The sequence below is a fragment of the Aptenodytes forsteri genome, unplaced genomic scaffold, assembly GCF_000699145.1.
Source record: "Aptenodytes forsteri isolate BGI_AS27 unplaced genomic scaffold, ASM69914v1 Scaffold119, whole genome shotgun sequence".
Taxonomy (NCBI): Eukaryota; Metazoa; Chordata; class Aves; order Sphenisciformes; family Spheniscidae; genus Aptenodytes; species Aptenodytes forsteri.
Genome location: NW_008796165.1, coordinates 8,464,308 through 8,485,459, shown reverse-complemented (window position 1 = coordinate 8,485,459; position 21,152 = coordinate 8,464,308). Strand labels below are relative to the sequence as shown.

The 21,152-nt window shown below is 37.2% G+C and overlaps 1 protein-coding gene across 2 annotated transcripts in view; it reads right to left on the bottom strand.

Moving 5' to 3' along the window:
• The window catches only part of OSBPL9 (oxysterol binding protein like 9), a 56,274-nt gene extending 37,127 nt beyond the window's left edge, over window positions 1-19,147 (bottom strand). For both annotated transcript variants that reach the window (XM_009287360.2, XM_009287361.2), the window contains exons 1-3: window positions 19,102-19,147; window positions 15,097-15,175; window positions 2,315-2,391 (exon numbers count right to left, since the gene is read on the bottom strand). In XM_009287360.2, the coding sequence (XP_009285635.1) occupies window positions 2,315-2,391; window positions 15,097-15,175; window positions 19,102-19,140 (195 nt within the window). In that variant the 5' untranslated portion in view covers window positions 19,141-19,147. The remainder of the gene's footprint in view (window positions 1-2,314; window positions 2,392-15,096; window positions 15,176-19,101) is intronic.
• Between the last annotated feature and the right edge of the window lie 2,005 nt (window positions 19,148-21,152).

Genomic DNA, 21,152 nt, shown 5'->3' with positions numbered 1-21,152 from the left:
CCGGCCGCGGCGAGGGTGGGAGGGCAGGCTCAGCGCCGCGCGTCCTGTCACTGAAACAAAAGCCGCTGTGCGGAGCGGGCGAGGCCCCTCGGGCAAATAGCGGGGCGGCGCTGCGCTCCGTGCCAGCCCGGGGTGCCCGGGAGGCGGCTTTGGGGTCATCCCGTCAAAGACACCGCTGGCTTCAGCAGCGGCCGAGTCGAGAGCACGCTCGTAAAGCCCAACAGGACCTGGAGGGCTACCAAAACCGACGGGTTTCTGCTTGGAGAGGCACCCAGTGCTCGCCCTGCAGGCAGCCTCCCTAACTTCAGCCGGGCTCAACAGAGCTTGTTCATTCCGCCTGCACATCCCACTCGTGAGGCACGAGCGCCCTGCAGCTGGACAGTAATTGAGACCATGCTTCCTAACTCATGAAAGAAAGATATTTTGCAAGGAAGTATAGTCTTGTTCCATTGCTAAATCAGTATCTGCTCAGTGGCTCATGTCAATGAAGATGGCGAGCCTTGACAGTTCCTGAATTGGGGTGTAAGTGAACAGTATTCCAGCTAGTCCAAAAATAAGGGCCTCAGAAACAAAAAGGGTACATGACCAGCACATTGAAGAAGGTTCTTGAAAATGAATGGTGAGCACACAACAGTGGCCCACAAGGTATTACACTCAACGCTGAACATATTTAAGAGGGATGAGGATATGTTTCTTAGCAATCAGTTCCAGATTTTTAATTATTCCCCCAAATATTACTAGATAAATTACTAACTGAGGGGTGTTTTTATCTAAATATGCCTTACTTATTTGAAAAACTCCTGGAACATGAACAGGTTATGTAACGGGAAACAGTTCCTTTATTAGCTGCAATCATGAAATCTATGTCTGCCAATAAAACTACAATCACAATTTCTAGAGAGCGTGGAAGTATACATTTTGATAAAACCACAGTATATTTTGGTGTTTCATTTCTGTACTCTGTATCTCCAAGCCATAAAAAAGTCTTCCAGGTGGAGAAAACTGCACAGATTACTTTTACTTCATTTCAGACCCTACATAGGACTACTTATGTTAACCTATTCACTTTATCTCTCTGAGGATAGAATGGGAAAAGAGGCATCCCTTGGGAGGCAGCTCAGCCCTTCTAAATGCGTATGTTGTCCTCTAGATAATCTCTGTCTCCTCACACCCACTGCAGAGCAGATCTTTTCAGCCTGTGGTCAGCTACTGTGTCCAGATGGAGAGATTACTTCTAAAATATCCATGACATGTTACTAGGCATATAAAGCTGATTGTCAAACTTGAATTTTTATCCAGGGATCTGCTATCCACTAGAAAATTTGTAGTGGTCTTTAATAAGTCAAAAAAAGTTGAAAACCATTGTTTAGCAGGAAATTAAAGTAAATTGACTAAGATAGCACAAGTGCCTAAAGTTGGATGGGATAAATTCAGGCTTGTTCTAACTCTTTAGATTGGGCAAATGTCATCTAAATAAGTCTTTATAAGCTGCTTATCTTTCTGTGATATTAGGGATTTTAATGTATCTTTCTTTACACAGTGTCGATCGTTAAGAGACCTAATTCTCTTGCCGTACTCCAAAAGCATACCAAACCTTTACTCAACACAAATAACGAATACCTGTTTTAAGATTTCTACACTGTCATCAGACTCCTTTGTGGCACAAATCAAGTATGAGAAAATCCCTTTCAAGAAGAGTTTGGGTTTCTCTCCAAGGCAAAAATAAAGGATTAGCAAGCCTTATAGTCATGTCCAAGTCTCGAACACTGCCAGAAACTGATCTTAGATAACTAGTGCTAAGAACCATCCTCAGTCCAACCATCTGTTTTCAGAACCAGAACACTACCAATATCCAGCTTACACAGTGGATTCAAACATAAGCTATTTACCATTTTTCTCACCCAGAAAGAAGTTCAATGCTGCCGTCTCATTTTAATTTCAAAATTAGGTGGTGTACAAGCACACAACAGACCTCCAGATGTCTCATTCTGCTTGACCCAAAAAGGAATAACTCCCAGTTTAACAAAAAACAAACAAACAAAAGAACTAAATGTGCAGTCAAGTACCACCAATAAAAAATTTGAGTTAACAAAAAGAAGTCACTTTTCATGATGGTAAGACAAGAAAATAGTAACAGAAAGACTCAAACCTAATCTCAGGTACCTATACTGATGTCATACTGTATCTGACTGTATAGGCGATAGAACAGCCAGATGTTATACAAGATATGTTTGATAGTAGCAGTCATGCCATTGTATTTCATTGTTTTGAAAAAAAGAAAGTAAAACAAGTTAAAAGTGAAAGTGAAACTTGCCTGAAGCTGGAGGGTATGGCGGAGAATGGTGTCCTCTAAAGCATGAATCCACTTCTCTCTCTCATCAGCATCTCGAGCTGAAAAAGTATTCAAAAGATATTGTTAAATTATATGCAGCATACTAAAAGCCATAAGCAAACAGATCTGATGTCCTCACTAAATATGGAAATTAAACCATACTATCTTTGTTAAGTCACCATGGACATAATTCCACAGTTGTCTTAACATCCTGTTTATTTTTCTGTGGTTACAGCTCTGTAACACTATTGTGTTAATCTACTCTATGGTACTGGACAGATGTTTTAAATAATCATGCATGCAAAAAGCTTTATGCTTTGATAGAAATTTTATTCTACTAATGACTCTGTACCATATATGTCAAATTAAAAAAATTAAATATAAATATAAGAATATGATAAATAGAAGAAGAGTTCTGCATTATTGCTATTTGTGATTATCTGTCCCTTGTCCGTCTTTAGGGGCATACCTGAGAAGAGTGCTTACACAGACATTCCTCACTTAATTCATTAGGTAATTTTTAAATTTTCTTAGTTAAGAGAAGCTGTTCAACCTGTAATAAATTATCCAGTAATTCTACTTCAGTGTGGGCACAGTAACTTTGAATAAGTTAGCCTTTCAGGTATGGATTCATAAGACAGGACAAACACCAACTCTAACAGGTCACCAGCGTGAATAATGAAGCACAAAGAATAATCTGAAATATATAATAAACATTTTTTAAACTCAAGACAATCCTACTCTAAAACTGAATAGAACCTGAATCATATGTTAATGACAACACACACAATAATGTTTCCATACTTCTGCAACAGACCACCATACAATTTTAATTAAGAATCCAAGTCAGCAAGTAATGACAAAAGAAAATGATTATGCTTCTCAGTTGCAGATGGTGATAGTTAAGAAATCAATATATTAAGTGATGATTAAAGGGGGCAGTGGATGGCCTTCAGGACTGGGGGGGACAAGGAAGAGAAGAGGAGCTGGAGGATGAAGACCAGACCAGACCAGACCAGACCAAGGACTATCAGCCTTTTTTTGGGCAGTGGATGGCCTTCAGGACTGGGGGGGACAAGGAAGAGAAGAGGAGCTGGAGGATGAAGACCAGACCAGACCAGACCAGACCAAGGACTATCATGGCCTTTTTTTGTTTTCCTTTTTTTTTTCCTCCAATATTGCTTTTCTTCCCCCTTACCCCCAGTACAGACATGCCACCTTTACTTCGCTAGTTTGAAAGAGTTCCTTGCTGTGCTCTAAGAGTGTTTAAAAACCACAGGAGCACGGTCAGTGGACTCCAGGTGAAGAAAGAAGAGAAAAATCCACAGTCATTAAATAGACTGTAAACAAACTGGCCCATATATGGATTTAGAATAGTTATTGACAATTGTTTCTAGTTCCTCATTCAAGTGGAAGGTATTTAAAAGAAACAGGAAGCCTGCTAAAAGCAAGGAAAGCTTAAGTGAGCTAGTACCTATTATGAATCACAGAACTAAGATTCTTATCTGACTTATTTGTTATGGAGTTCAGAGGAAATAGCTGTAAGTTATACTGAAATGTACTCTCCGCCTCAAAATGCTTTGTTTTCAATGTTCCCTTTCTCACCCTTATGTTTCCATTGCTTTTATTCTTTGGAATTCTGCAGCTCAAACCCATCCGTACTCAAAACTACCACAGGTCTTCCAAATATGTTAAATAAACCCTCCTTTAGGAAATTATTTATTACTTTTTCACACATCCGTTCCTATAAAGGGTATTTCATTGGCCAGAGGAAGGGATGAGAGAAGGAGAATCAGAAATCCACAGGAGAATCTCTCTCTTATGCCCCCCTGCCTTTAGGAGGAGGAAGCTATAGATTTTCTGGACTCCCCAAAGACGACCCTATCAATATCAAGATAAACATACTGCATTGTTTACTTCAGTATATATACACTAATTATGTCAAATTAACAAAACCATCAGGAAAGAATTGACAATTTATGTGTTTGTGAGACATACGTAAGAATGTCTTTTTAATATAGAAACTTGCTCCAAGTCTAACTGATGAGGTGGCCTCTCAAAGTAGTGGGGCAAAACTTCCATCACACGCAAGGTAAAAGTAAAAGCCTAGTTTGAAATCTAGCTAGTTTTTTTAAAAAATACATATTTTCCCAGTTACTACAAGTCAATCCCTATTCATTGTTCTCTTAAAATAGTAAAGTGTGATCAATCGCCACAGGTATTCTGGTAATGATACCATTAACCCACACAAATAAAAACTACACACAAGGGAAAACGACTACCCAAAGTGCTCTCATATGCACAAAGGAAGCCTGTAGGAAGAAGTTAAAGTAATTAAATGTTACTTGGAACAGCAGGTAAATAACTTTCCTGCAGGAACTGCAGCAAGTATTAAAAAGCTGGATTTTGCCATCTAAAATACTCTCAAAAACTCATTAGAAAGAACTTATAACTTACAGGGGTTCCTCCTACTAGTTCTCTATATTTTAATTGAAAAGCTGAAGTAGGTGCTGAGGACAAGTTTATAATGCAGTCAAACTAGAGAGGATGAAGGAACAGAAACCCTATGAACTTTGCCCAGATGACTGCATTAAGCCAAATATATTTTGCAATGTGCAAATTATAATTTTTCTTTTCACATTATGCACACACATGCACACACAAACACCCAGTTCTTTTTTCACAGCATAGCTTACACTTTAACACTAATTTCAATTACTGAATTAGTCAATTAGAATCAGGTATATTTTCCTCTGACAGTAATTTTAATGCTTACTAGGTTATTTGGTTCTGCTTACTACGAACACGCCCCTTTGCCTAGTCCTGACAGACATATTAATCAAGCTTATGCCTCTTACACCAGTCACCACTGAACAGTAAACATATAAAGTTACCTGTGTTATATTAATCTATCAGTACTTCAAATGTATCAATACTTCAACTTTTCAAATGTGTGTTCAAAGTGACAGTGGTTAACATATTTCAATGTGTGTAAGGTTTCTTGAGTTTGTTTTCTGTTTTTCTGTGGTTTTTCCATCAACCATCTCCCAGTCCCAAAGAACATCTCACTGGGAAACGGGGGTACAAGTCACTGAGGAGCTAGTAATTCATGGGATACAAAAATCCTGTGTTCAAGTTTTTTGCCCACGATTATTTAAACTAAAAAAGGAACAATTAAGCTGCAGACCAGTGAATGAATCCTTGTATTGCAACAGACTTCCTATGACCTTCCATACTGCCAGCAAAAAGAGGTCACTGTATTAGTTAAATACTAATCTCAATATACAGTAGCCCATTAATAAACATTATCACATTAAGACTTGTATATGAAGCACTAACAGAACAGAGAAGGCTTACAGCAACAGGGAAGACCTAGAAACCAACCAATCAGAACGGTTCAAAAACTGAACTGACCTTCCCATGCTCATAAATAAACTAAACTTTTGAAGCTTCTGTTCCTCCAATAGCCCTTCTTATAGCTCTTTCTACCAGGGTTCAGCAGAAGGAAAAAAGCTGTATTTTTTCCTCATATACTAGCCATTGCAAACTTATGGCATGGCATGATCAATCCTTAGGTAGAACACATGAATCTCATCAACCCTGATACTAAGACAGTCTCGGCCACAATAAACCCAGGAACGCTGCCATGAGAAGACCACTTACTGCACAGAAACACACAGCATTGTAACCTTTTAAGCACTCTCTGTTCAGGACACTGGTTTAACTTTCAGACCATCTATCATCAATAGCAGATCCTCCTGGCTCTCCTCCATACACTCTTTTAAGAAAACCATGAAGAAAACAGTAGGATGCAGTTTTTAGTAAAGCAAGCTGTGAGAAAAGTTATATTAAATCTAATCAAAATGGCTGCTGTGAGATTAGGTGCAAGTCAAAGCTCTCTAATGCTAAAAGCAATTTAGAACTGAACAGCTGCCAAAAGATCACTGATGAAAAAAAATCAATGGGAACATTCAAAAAAGAGATTAGCCAACACGCTCAGAAACAATTTATGGGAAAAATCTACACACAATGGTCAGAGATCATTATCCACCTATCTGTAGGGAAAGCTAGATAGCCAAGCCGTTTTTCATTTAAAGAGGGCAACTTCGGCCAAAGAAAAAGCTCTAATATCTTTTCAGCTAAAAAGGTTGTGATGCACACTAGGTAATATCCACCCTGCATCAGCAAATGCTGGAGCCTTTCTTCAGCAGACAGGGGACAAGACTGCCTTGCTCATTAGTCCTGTGTTCCTGTCTCAAGTACCCCGAGATCACTCCAACCTTTTTCATTATTTGATCAGGCTCCATTTTAAAGTTAATTCCACCCCCCCAATTCCTATGGGAAAGCTACTCCAGAATTTATTTCTGCCAACATATTTGGGATAAGGCAATTATTATCTAGCCCAAGGAAATTCACTAGTATCTGTGCTTATATAAAAATGGAGGAATGGTATCTGGTCCCTCCTGACACAAAACTTCTAGAAAGAGAAGAAGGGTAGGGGGCAAGAGAGAGAAACAAGTTACATTTTCCTAGGCTGACTCCAGAATAACAGTATTACAAAAGACAAATAAGAAACACTGAGACACCTACATGAGAAATATCTGGCATTTAAAAAACATAAAGGTGTTACTTCAGTTGTTTATAAGTGATTCAAATGTTTTTGCACTAATCAGAAAAAGAAATTAAATAGAGGAGCCCACTACACTACATGAATATTCACTGTGGTTCTTAGTCTGACGGGTTAATGCGATATTCACCTTGTCAGCTGAAATTCAAATTGTACTAGGGCATCAACTATCCACAAAAATATGAATACTGTCTGCAGTTGAGAGAACAGTAATAGTCCCTGTGCTTTTCTCTATTTTAAGTGCCAGAATCATTAACTCAGTTTTTACTGCAATTTACCAGTGAACATTTGCACATAGAACCAGCTAAATCCACATAGAGCTATATATTCACTGCTGTATGCAAGAGGTTAGAATCATTAATGGCTGAAACATTGCAAATTTACCATGATTACATCAGTTAAGCTACTGTTACATTTTTCTAGTAGAACTAGTATTTATGAGCTAGATTACAATTTGTTCCCATATGCTTAACCTTTCACTCCTCTGTATCTATAGCACATCCTTTGAAAGGTACCTGTATAATTTATTGTGACATCTCGGGCATGCCTGAGGCAACCACGGGGTACTTAACACAATCACAGTCCTATTTATGACTAGTTCAGAGAAGCACACTTGAAAAGTATATAATTGCATTACAGTGAGATTTAATATGATAATGTTTTTAAAGACGTGCATTTTTTGCGATCTGTCTGGTTGAGTTTATTTGTAAGATATTTTAACATCCATTTTATACTAAAAAAATTTCTGAACTCTTTCCTAGAGGAGGTGCCAAGAAAGAAAAGCAATTATTTTGCCAAGGAGAAAATTATAGAATGAAAAAAGTACTAAAGACAAGAATCACTTCTACTGAGGAATTTCTGTAATTCAGAAAAATGGTATTTTACAACTCCTAAAATAGTCCCTTACCTCTGAATTTCCCAAACTGCCAAGCCAGATATGGCAGGGATTTTGAAAAGTTCTATTCTATGAGGATAAGGCGGCAAATGAAATGCAACTATATTAAATGCTCTCAGCCTCTATTAATTTCCCAAATAGAGAATAAAGTTTGTAATTTAGAGTTCTTATAATATTTACTTTGTTGTGAAGAGATTATATGTGTTTATATAACATATACCAAATGTTAAAGTACAGCATAAAACAGATTACTTTTTCTAGCCTAAGCTTGATAGCATCTAAAGATTAGATACAAACAAGTTTAACAACTCTGCTCCACGACACAGCATTTACCACTAGCATTTCTAGGTCATGCACAGCAGTACTTGGAAGACAGAATATACAAAACATATCACCTCAGAATTACCATACTGGTGCTTTTTTTTTTAATGTGTGCATCTACATGGGCATCAGGATGAAAGAAAAACCTCAAGAATTAGTTAAAAAAAATCACTAGATTACTTATAAATACACCATACTGTCACAAAGTGAAATGCATATTTTATTTTCATTCACTGTGACCTACTTACAGGCAGAACTCGGTAAAAAAAGTCTATTACACCCACAGAGTCAATAGAGTCAATTATGCAGCCTTCATTCTGACAAAACTTCCACTGATTTTTATGCAAAATTTCTGTATTTTCTCAGCCAAGTGCAGAACTAATGTAGTATCTTTACAACAAATAACCAGACGATAGAGGTGAAATTCTGACTATATTAAGATCGATAGGATTTTTTGCCACCAATCTCAATGGAAAGAGATTTTATCAGTAACGCCCAATAAGGTGGAAAAGTCACACATCAATGGGCTGTTTCGTGGATAAATAAATGTCTTTTTGAAGTCCCTGAAGGCCTTTCAAACCATAGGAAAACATGCAAGATGAAGCAGGGTTTCATACAAGCCTACCAAAATACTATAGTTTCGTTGCTTACAAATACCCTTCTACCACATGCAGCTCCCACATCTGTCAGTAGGCTGAACATAGTTTCAGTACGTTATTTCCTCTGTATCATGATTTTGGAGTTGTCACAATCATTATTCTCCCTTCTACTAATCTTTCTCCTGATGCCGTTCTCCACCCGCACATATAAATCAACCCTCATTTTGTTCTGCAGGTGTTTGACCAGTCTGCTCTCCCTGTACCTACTGAAGATTCCAGTGCAGTCACAAGAGAGAAAGTCTAACCTTGTCCAAAGAAAAAGCATCAAATGGTCTCCTGTGTACAATGTATTTGTAAGATCAATCTGTGATCTTGAGAAACCAACTAAACTGCTGTTTCACTGTTACCTAAGCTCAAAAGCTTTTTTAGCAAGCTTTATAATCAGCCCATAAACATACCTTCAGGTGGAAACTTGTGTGACAAAGGAAATACACAAACAAGATGCTATTAGTTGTCTCTGGGAATTCATACACAACGTGTGTTATTTAATAATTAAACATTTTTGAATGTAGGACAATCTGCAAGTATCTGGGTTTTCACTAGAGAATGTCAATATTTAAATATTAATAATAGCAACACTAAATAATTTCATACAAGCCTACCAAAATACTATAGTATTTGCTTTATATAGTGTATTCTGTGGAAATGGCTTTCAAGGTATGTTTGCATCTAAAGGCCTTTGCAGATCACACTGAACTAGCTCAGAAACTACTAGTTTAAGGTAGAAACCATATTTTGGCTTGAACTAAAGAAAAATAAAAACAAAAGAACAAAAATATAACCGTTTTCCTTAGTCAGTAATATAGTTCTCAATTTAACAGGTCAAACTCAAGTTTATTGCTACTTGGAATTCCTTGTTAAAACAGAAGGAAGAGAGTGTTGAACTTCTCAGTATCCCTCCCCTTCTTATAGTGAGACCTTTTCTGACCATTTCTCCCCTTTCAAAATGCCTTTTTCTCACACTGACAAAGCTCATCTTTCCAAAATAGTTGCCATGTATCATATATACAGTTGAGATAATAGATTCATATTGATGCCAAAAGTAACAAGCAATAAATATGCTGTTTCTTCCAGAGGAAGGAAAAAAGAAAACAACTGGACACATCACACAGATACTGTTTCAGGGTATTATTTTCTTTGCTAATCTCAAGTTTAACATACATTTCAAAATCTGCTACCTCAATCTCAAGAAAAGGAAAACCAAGAAGTGTTTATATATGACCATAAAAATTGAGTGCAGATAGCCCCATTAAAAGGCATACTTCTGGTATGATTAGAAAATAGACACTTATAACACAGGATGCTGCGGATGCAAGAAGGAACTGCATGAAACCGTAAAAGCACAACCACGCACCATTCTCTGCGCTCTGGTCACAAGTGCCAACTGTTCAAAATATTAGTGTAATACATGAGTAGCAAAAAGCAGGTAGACAGAAGAGAGAGGAAGACAGAAAAATCATACTGCAAAAGCTAAACCTAGTTCTGGTTCGCAGAGGAATTTTTGCAGTTTTGCCAATCAGGAGAAGATGAGATGCAGCCCAGAACTTTGTGCAGCACAGGTCCGGTCAGGATCACAATGCAGAAGTTACATTTGTATTATGAAAAGGGAGGAGGACAGGTAGCACAGCTCTGATGGAAATGTATGAAGAGACAAGGCTGGAAGTTTTACATAGCTGCTCATCCTCCTCTGCAAAATAAAAGCACCGTTGAGCATAGCATAGAGGAATTCACTGTTTCAGCATTACCAGAACCCCAAAAGGCCATGAAAAATGTTAGCTTAGGGCAAACGATGCAGTCACAGCAGTTATAAACTTCGTTGAGGAAACCAGGACAGACCGAGATTTCACACCAAAATCTCTTTCTAGGCATTTTTCAATATCAAATTAAAAAAGCTCTCAAAACTTTTGGGGAAAAAGGCTGCAATTTATGAATTGTTATTTAAATTGGGTAATTTGATAGACTAAAGTGCCTCTTTATACCACAAGGGCAATCAGCTTCCTGTCATCTATTTGGTGGACAATGCTAAGGTTTTATAGAAGACAATAAATATTGACTATTTCCCCAAGTAGTGGTGAAATGCAGGTCTAAAGCCACTATACTTAATTTTGATACCTATTACAAATACTTAAAATCTCAAATTCTGATACTGCTCAGCAACTAAGGCCTTTGTGGATCCCAGTATATCCTTAGTAATAGCTGTGTCCCACATTAACAAAAATTCCCTGCTTTTATAACATTAAAGCAACCTCTTGCTGTGTGTATCTCACTCTTTTCTCAGCTGGAACGGTAGGCAGTCACAAATCAAGCTAGAAACTGGGGCAGGATGGGGAAGAAGGAGAAATCTACCTTTACCAGCTGACAGCTTTCATGTAATAGGAGAATAAGTTGCACAGCAACATTCATGCATCATTTCTCAGATACTTTTGTGGCAGGAATAGGAAAGACAAAAGCTAAAGCAAAATCATCTCAGATCAATGCACTGGACTGCTTCCAATCTTTCAATCCGTTATTACACAAAACAGTGGAGAGAAGACTGATCTGCCTTCCAAGGAACTGTGCTGCAGGCTGTAAAAATAAGAGTTGGGTTTTCAGGTAGGAGTTTAAAAATCTGAATTCTTGTTTCTGCATACAATGTGTGTTTAGTGAAGTATTTCAGTCCAAATAAAAGCCATTATTGCTTCAGGTTAGACAGCAAATCAAATATCAAGAAGGCAACAATACCCTTGATGGACTATCTTGAACATCATGTTCCCACTCTTGAATTTAAGCCACAAGCATCCTAGTGAGCAGAAAGAGCAGCTAAGTGATATGAAGAACTGACTTTCCAAATGGAAAGAGTTTATAGCTAGGTGATGATATGAAGATGTTAAAAGAAAAAAAAAAACCAAACAAAACCACCCCACAGTGTTTGAAGGTTATGGAACATTTAGAACAGGGATATGTATTACAGCAAGAAAAAATATATTATCAAGAAAGAGCTTCCTGACAGGAAGGTACATTAGACTAAGAGTATTATCCCAAATGTGTTGCAGCAACTTGAATGGATTTTTGCATCTAATCTGAACAAACCCATGAGGGAGTGCTTTGAGATCTACCTAATTCAGAAGCCTTAAAATCAAGCCATGAAACTGGATATACAGCACGACCAAACATTTCATCTCCAATCGGGAGATGAAATCATTATTTTTAAATATATTTTAAAATTTCTGTGGACATTCTACCACCCCCTTCCCCCTCCAGGGTGAACAGGTATCAATACAGGTGTACATAACAATAAAATAAAGGGAAAAAATCTGCTGGGCACTCTGGCAGAGCTAAAGTTAAGCTGACAGTAAAACCAAAACATGCTGTTTGTTTTATTGCCCATATTTATTCAATTCACTTCTTTCCTTTATACCCAGGTACTAAGTATATGGATACCATTTGATATTTACGCAGTCATCATTCAAAGCCTACATTTTCTTTGTAATAAAAACTTCTTGACTTTTACTAATGTTCAATACAGAGATGGCCACTAGGAAACACAGCTGCAAAAAGAACAGAGGGTGATTGTCACAGGCAGCAACAAAATATGAACTACACACTGGAGAGACTCAGAATTTCCCAAGATCCAGTGACAGGCAAATCTTAGTGGAAGATGCTGGAGGTTTGGCACTTCAGAAATTCAGTTACACACATACACACACATATGGAAACAACAACCCTGTGAGAAGTTGATCACACATCTTTAAATTACCTATTTGCCCTTCATCTCATTACTTACATCTCTAGAGTGTTAGACAGATGTGCAATTTTGAGCAACTGACATTAAGAAATAATTAATGAATCCAGTATGAAGTTCTTCCTTCTTTTCCCAAATTCGAATTCTACCACTGCCTGTCAGCAAAATTTCACTGAGGCCAAAGAAGATTCAAGTCTTCACCAATCAGTATCTAAAGTCTGAGTACAAGAAAACATTTTTCTTCTGGAGCCTGAAAGAGAAACCGTTCCACTGCAGATGGGACCCTAACTTACACACAGGTCAGCAGATCTTTGAAATCTTGGTATTTTTAAAGTTCTGTTGTTTTCCCAACTAGGTTCCAGGTTGTTTGGATCCCTGGCTGTCTTTGAGAATGAAGGAAGGCAGTAAGAAGGAAGGAAGAGATTGTATCTGTTAAAAAGTTGCCATTTCTGAAGCAGTCTTCTCCTGTACAAGACTTCTTTTATAAAGGGTGAATGTATTTATAGCTATGACTATATCGCAGAACAAAAGCTCGATCTGGATCATGTATAAAAAAATCTTAGAAAGAAATTGTTAGGAATACTGTATATTTTCTTGGATTATTCCCAGAATCTGTTCTACATATCCTATGTAGTCTCAGAATACATATTGTAGTATTTACATTATTACCCATTCACCATTCATGACTCATAGTGACCTATATTTCACATAAATTAAAGCCTGTGTAATACTGAATTAATTTAATATAATGAACAAACATTTATATATATATATGACATAAGGGTTGCATGAGGTAAGAATACATTTACAGTATGACAGTAAGAACTACAGATATAGTTCCACAGAGCTGTTTTATACCGAAATATCCCAGCACTAATATCTTACCCATCTTTTTACATTTTGGCTTTACAGCCATATATACTAATACTGTGCTTGTATCATTACAATTTGCTGGATATCAGGGAAGATATCTTCATAATATGCTAAGAGAAAAAGCATAATACAGAAAATAGTGTACAAGATCTTAGTTCTATGCTAAAGGAGCACACACGAATCCTGACCTGATATGAAATGCACACAAATTGAGATTATAAAGCATGAGATGTTATGTGACAAAACTGGTGTTCAAAAATTATCAATATTACTTAGAGCAGAACATTACTTGTATCAAATACTATCAGTATTCCTTTAAGACATCTGACTACCCAAAAGAGAATACAGCGTATAAGAAATCAGTGCAAATGAGACATAATAAAAAAGGTATAGCTTAGTAACTAAAGATGAGAGATTTCTAGATTTACCTGTATCAAGTTCTCAAATATTCAGCAGTATTTAGCGTCATAGTACTGAAAGACTGCCACAGTACAGCATTCCATTTCTGCATTAGCAATTAGCTTGCATTTTATCAGTTATCCTTGGGAACAGTAGATTTAAGTATTACTGTGAGCTCAGCATTATGAAGGTATGTTTATGAGGCTTAATGCAGTGCAAAGCCAGAGCACAGCAGCAGCATTTAGGAGGAACTGTAGCACAAGGAATACAGATACCAGTGACAATATGGTGTACAATTAATATTTATCATTAGAAATATTCTCACAAACGCAGCACTGTTAATAACTCCCATTTCCAAATCACTGATTTAAAAATACGTACAGTACAATATAAGTTATAGAATTATTCCAGTTTATATAAATTAATATGACTGCTTACATACAAATGTGCCTCTTGGATATTCACAGTTTCCAGCTCTATGCAAAGCAATTAAATGATTTAGTCGCTACATTTTAGAGGAAAAGCAAAAGGACTAACAAATGTTAGTTGAAAAATATTTTCATCACACTTTCCTAGGATTTTAACATTCAGAAAAGAGAAGTTCTCTAGTCAATATTATCACAGTATTTTGTCCTACTGCAGCAGATAAAATAATTTAAGGAATATAGTACCTTACCCTTTCTACCGGTGAACCATAGCATGCAATGACGAAACATAGCAGTGGCAGATGGCATTGGTGTTAGTAAATGTGAATAAAAGGATAATAGCAGAGAAATGGTGACTGGCAGACAAGACAGAGAAATGTAGATGAAATGAATGCAAGCTGGTAAATCTTGAAGCAAAGCTCCACCTTTAAGCCAAATGTTGCCTCTAGTCTCCTCATAATTGAGCATTAAGTTCTATTTGGATACAAATTGCAACCTTCAGACCAGTCCTGATTCTCTTCATACAGAAATGCATAATTGTATCTTGATAACGAAGATCAGAAACGTTTTGTAAGCGAAACCCATTATCAGAAGCCCATTACTTTCTCCCCTTGAGTGATTTATTCTTTATATTTTTAATCTCCAAATCCTGCCAGAGCTACAGTTTTTCTAGCACATATGTATCCACTGCAGATGTAAATCCCTGCCTAACCTGCAGCACCCCTGGATCCAGAATGTTCTCAGTGTGCTCATTCATGCTGTTCTGTTGCCAAACATTTAAAATCATCCATCAAATACAAGTGGAATCTATTATAAGAAAAAACAATCTCTTCTTTCAGCTCACCCTGAAAATGGAAGGTTTTCTGATCAACAGTTATTGTGAAGGTGCTGTCGTCCTCATCGTCTATACCAATCACAGCTCCCTGTGAAACAAAGAACAAAATCCTGATAAGGCAAGCAGTGACATCAGCAGCATACACTCTAACACTACACCACTGGAATTTAAAAAGCATTGACAAATTAGAAGCAAACTGAATACAGTAAAGAGCAGAAAGATTCTCTGTTTAGTCATAGGATGCAAGTCAGTTCTTTAAAATAATAAATTTTAGTTGCAGAAAAAAACAGTAATAATTTGTAAAACTGTGTTTTTCTGGATAATAATATGCATCTTTTATTTTTGTAATGGAGGTGGCTTTACACTACAGCATCATTATAGTAAACAGTTTTCTCCTACATTCCAACTTGTATTTTAAAGAAGAGTGGGGAGCAATATTTTATAAGTACTTTCCATGTATAAAAATACTAATTCATAGATACTCTACAAAAGGAAGCTCTTGACCTGATTTTATCTACCAGTCTATTAAAACACCCCCAAACATTTCAGCAAAATGAATTTGGACCATCATGTCATGTCACTGCTACACTGCATGATCTAATTTTTAGTCCCTAAGTAAATACTATCAGTAAGTCAACAGGATATATCAAAAGCAGCTAGCTTTGTCTTCTAATTCCTCATGAAGTATTAGAAGGAAATGCAAATACCTTATAGAGTTAAAGGCCACCTGTGCTCAGCTATTTACAAATCTATTCACATCATCTTCATTCCTGCCCCCCCCAAACACTTAATAAATAACACAGTTTTTCACCCAGGAGAAGACGACACTGGAAAAGAACCATTCCAGGCCTCTGCCAACTCCAACAAATTGTAACATTTAGTTCAAAATTCACCAACAGATTTACTCAGTTTCTCTTCTCCTTCTCCAGGAGACACAACATCAGGATCTGTTTCATCCTTCCCCCTCCCACAAACCAGACAGACATCACTGGAAAGTGCACATATTTAAAGGGTAAATTCTGCCCTTACTGTCCAGGTAAACAGCAAGCAACAGTAGTACGAGCACCTGTGAGTCAATTCCAACAAGTGCTTCATTTCATTCAGCCAAGTATCATGCAGCAACTGCAGAGTAGGGGGTTAGGTAAATATCAGGCTGGCCAAAACATAAGAATTATGTTGGTACAGAAGGGACAAGGGCATCTGAATCAATCTTATTCACACACATTCTTCATAGCCCATGGCCAGGGAGGTTTCTGGCCAATGGTACCAGCTCACGTATGGCTGAGACTATCACAGGCACCAGAAGACTGAGTGGAAGGAACAGGTCCTATTTAAGAATAGCACCAACCGTACATAATTCAAGGCTATATAGCAGGAAAGGATAGCTCAAACTGTTTTTTTCCCCCTCCACTGCCAAAAATGTACCACTTAACTTCTCCAAAGGAGTACTTTCCACACAGGCATTTCAAGGACAGCTCTGTGATCACTATAAAAGAGGCACCTAAAAAGTGTACCCAAGCCAGTATAATTCTGAATACTTTTAGTGCCATGACATAACAACAACCAGATGACTAGTCATTACATCTGGAGACTATCTGGTAATCATGCAGCGTGCCAGTGACATGACATGATGGGCCAGATTCATTTTGCCAACTGTTTGGGGTTTTTTTAATAGAACAATAGATAAAAAATGTCTGGCACTTTAAGTACATGTTTCGCTACGCAATAAATCAGAAGATCACTGCAAGTTGTACAATATCATTCTCCTCACCAGCTATATCAAAAATCTGTAAGTCAGACACCAAGAACATGACCAAGATATTCTCCCCAGAGAATATAGGTAAAACTAATGTAAGGCTAAAAAGGTCAGACTAGGACAGCTAAATCCTGCCTCCATCCTAAGTGGTGGGAGGAAAATGAGGAGGAGGAAGAGCACACCACTGTCTGTGATCTCAGCACAAAGCTGCATAAAGTGCACACAGTCTAATTGCAATGCTGAGGCAAAGGGTCTGAGTGTAAGCATAGAAGATGCTTCTGTTGTCACGTAGATAATACATAAGGACAAGTAAAAGAAAAACTAACGTGTGAAAGTTTAAGTGCATATTCCAGAAAACTTAAGCAGGACCTAAGCATAGTCTAGATGACATAGATTCCTCTATGAACACACCTTCCTAAATACACTATGACAGTCAACAAAAGAATTTGAAGATAAAACTTCAGGCCCATGAAACGTGTATCAAGAGCAAAAAGGTGAGGAACAAGCTTTTAAAAATCTATTCAAGAAAAAAGGAAGTATTTTAAGTATTTAAGTATTTAAGCCAAATTGCTTAAATTACATGTTTGTTTATGTTCACACCTACAGTTACAAATCAACAATTACTCTAAACAGAAAAACTCTTTGATAGAATTTCAGACTGCAGAAGCCCATCTGTTCAGCTATCACTATCACTGTCATCTGCCAGAAGAGCTGCTTTACAAAAGCAGAAAAAAAGGAAGATTCCTTCCTCCCCCACCAAAAAAAGAAAAACCAACACATTCAGAGAAAGGATGGAGAAGTCAGCAAATCTTCAGAAAACTCCAAAGAGTAATTTGGGATGGGAGAGTGGCAGATGGGGGAAGAGAAAGGGATTGTTTTATGTTATACATATAAAAATGGATCATGCAATATTGAACAGATTGTTCACTTTCAATATTTCCTAAACAGAGAGGCTGAGACCAACCTCCACATTAACAGGCTCACAACACTATTAACGCAGGCATGGTTTTTCACACCAAATTTTTCTACACAATGCAAAAAACGTCCTCATGAATCTTTGGGAATGTAATGTTCTAGACAGCGGTTTGAGTTTACATTACCCTTAAAGAAATTCTAAATTAAGATACCAATACATTAGACAGGGAAAGAGCAAAAAAGTCATCTGGAATCCAGATGAATGGAGATTTCTCTGTATGAATCTCAAAAGGTTATTGGTACCCCTTTATTAGGCCCACAGAAAGACTAGAAAGGAGTAACAACAGAAGGAAGGAATAACTGGAAGAAGCAGAGTTCTGCTGCAACACTCATCACATTGTGTGTCAGACCACAGATCACCTTCCTTATACTTCTCTTACTTCAAGACTCAAAATGTTCCCATGCATGCCCATTATCCTCCTGACTCCTTCTCCTTATTTACATCAACTCTTCACAAGACCACAGCATACTAGAACCAGTGATTCTATGAGGAATGGGAAAAAATATAGAAAAAGGACTTGTGCAAGAAATATTTTTGGTACATACATGACCACAAAGTAGAAACTGGGCATGTGCAAAGACATCACAGCATTCCCAGCCCACTGCAGTACTGTCACTTCAAGCTACAACAGCAGCATTCAAGGTTAAATGTCCCAAGCTGGAGTGCCTCAAAGAGGTAACATTCAGCTTTCCCACTCTGCATCTTCTTACCGCTGTTTCCCCAATTGGTATCCCCCCCTCAGCTGATATTTCAGAAACTTTGCCTGCTGTGTTCTTCCTTCCCTTTCCAGTCCTCCTTTGTTTTACTTAGCTCAAGCACAGTCAAGTGGCAGGCCTAAAGAGTGTCCGAACTGGCAGAATGGAAGACACAGTAAGAGAATAAAGGCAAAACAGAAGGACAGAAGGAAACAGTTTTGCAATGACCTCTGTAGGTACAGGACATGTATGTATATACATATATATCTCCACACACAAAGAAATAAGAACTGCAAACAGCAACTTTTTCATAGCGTGCTACTACTAAGCCATCTTACTCTGTCATATAATGCTTTTTATACAATGAATAAAATACATGTTTTTATACAATATATAAAATTATAGAATGTAATTAGCCCAGCATGTCACTTGACCTCTAATGTTTTCTTTCTTTAAATATTTTCACTATTTCAGTATTTTGCTGAGTCAGGAATAGAGCCCAAACCTCAAAAGTCTCCTTGCAGTTCTCTCCATTAGGCCATATTATACGCAGTAAGTCATTAAGTACTGAATAAAACAACACTTACCCTGAGTCTAACACACCCTCGGCGTGATCCTCTCATCATTTTGTCTTTTGACTGAAACAGAAAAAACAGATCACTGAATTAACAAATACAGTAAGAATTGCAAGGAGAAAGTTAGTTATTCAAAGCAACTGAGAAAAGAATAAAGCGTTTTTGTATAATGTTTTATTGACTGATTAAATGAGATGCAACTTCTGTTACAAAATAGGTTAGCTCTCACACAAAAGAAAGTACACCACCACAGTATCAAAAAAGTAATCCTTCAAAAAATAAGAATACTATATCCTACTTCAAGAAGTTTTGTAGATACCTTGACGAAATACTTAGAAGATGCAGTCCATACCTTTACAGAAAGTAAGAAGTGAAGAAAAAAGGAATTAAGGAAAATTAAAAAGTGGCAGTACACTGATTTACATCTTCCTCCTTTCTCTCCTACTCTCAGAAAAGTATCCATATAACAAAATCCAGCTGTGCAGGCAGAATTGTACAAATGAAATTATCTCTCTGCCAGAAAGTTTCCCAGATTCATACCCCTTTTCATACAGATATAAATTTAATGTTTAGACAGGTTTCTATGTCTACTTCCTAGATAGTACAGCCTGCTTTCATTAAAACAGAAAAGTTATGTTTATAGCCATTTAAGCAGTAAGAGCCCAGATCAGAAAACAGGATTCCTATGTCCATAACCAGTGCTCAAACCTGTAGACTAGCCCACCTTGCAGCTAAATTGCTGAATCTCTTCTTTAGTATCTGTTTGAAGCACTGACAAGGGAATTCCAGGGAAAAAAAACCAACCCCTCAAATAGGCAATTCTAAACAGCCAACTCACTTCTAGCTTGAAATTGTGATATCTTGAACTTTCAGCTATTCACAGCACCGAGTCAGGTAGATTTGTCAGTAACTTTCTGCCAATATCATAAGTGTTATTGGGCAATATTTGCAAGCCCAAGTAGCGCACATACAAACTCTTTCAGATAAAGAAAAAAAGAAAACATTTTGGACATCCTAAATACTTAGTTTTCTGATAGATGCAAAACATCTTCTGGTTTTTAACTACACACACACACTTTCTGGTTTTTAAATGATAAATTCCATGCCATTGTAGCCTTATCTGCAAAGGTAGTCTTGTACAACCCCTTCTCTCTTACCATCCAAATAGTCAAACTACATTCTTTCAGGTCATGACAACACAGCTATCACTGGTGTCTCATGAACAGGTTCTCTTGCTGTCATCTTCTGAAATATCCAATTCTTTCCAACAGTATCTTAACAATTCCTTCTAGACAATATATTGATGTGATTATGACCAGCCCTATTTTCCCTAAAGCCATTAGACAATGAAATCTTATTGATATCAGTGAGAAAAAAAGACAGGAACCAGAACTGTCAGTCTTAACAGCAACAAATTATTTTTCATCTGCTACGTATTTGAGATATAGCTACAAGGAAAGCACGAAGCAGTCACAGCAAGTCCTATTCACTAAAGATAATTTAAAAATATAGCAGTCAGAGCTTCAAATAAAGTTGTATTTTTGCTGATCTCTCACTCAATTCAGTCTTTAATTTGTCAGAGTTGACTTCTGAATGTTAGAAACCATCAGTATTTGTTTTCGCATCAATACATGTTAGCTGGTCAAAACGAAATGGATGTAAAGACCAGCAGTGCACCCATAATGTATTCTACAGATATACAATTTCTTTGTAGATTTCCTGAATGAAAACTTCTATATAGGGAAGATTTTTTTGAAGTTTTTTTTTAAACCTCAAAACCAGTAAAGGATCTAGAAACAAAGTTAGTCCAATAATTTTCTGTCAGAAATTGTATATACTTGGGACACGCCTCATTAGAGTACACTTTTTTTTTTTTTATATTCACTGCCTTGAGTGTTTTCCTAAAATGGAAGGACACTACTGAGATCTTATTACTCCCTCTGGTGGTTTCAAGAAGATCTATTGGCATTGTCTTAGCAGAAAAGAAAATATCTGGACTGAGAATGCAACTCTGCAGCAGCTGCAAGAAACCATCAGGTCTGACTGTCCGGATCACACACTCC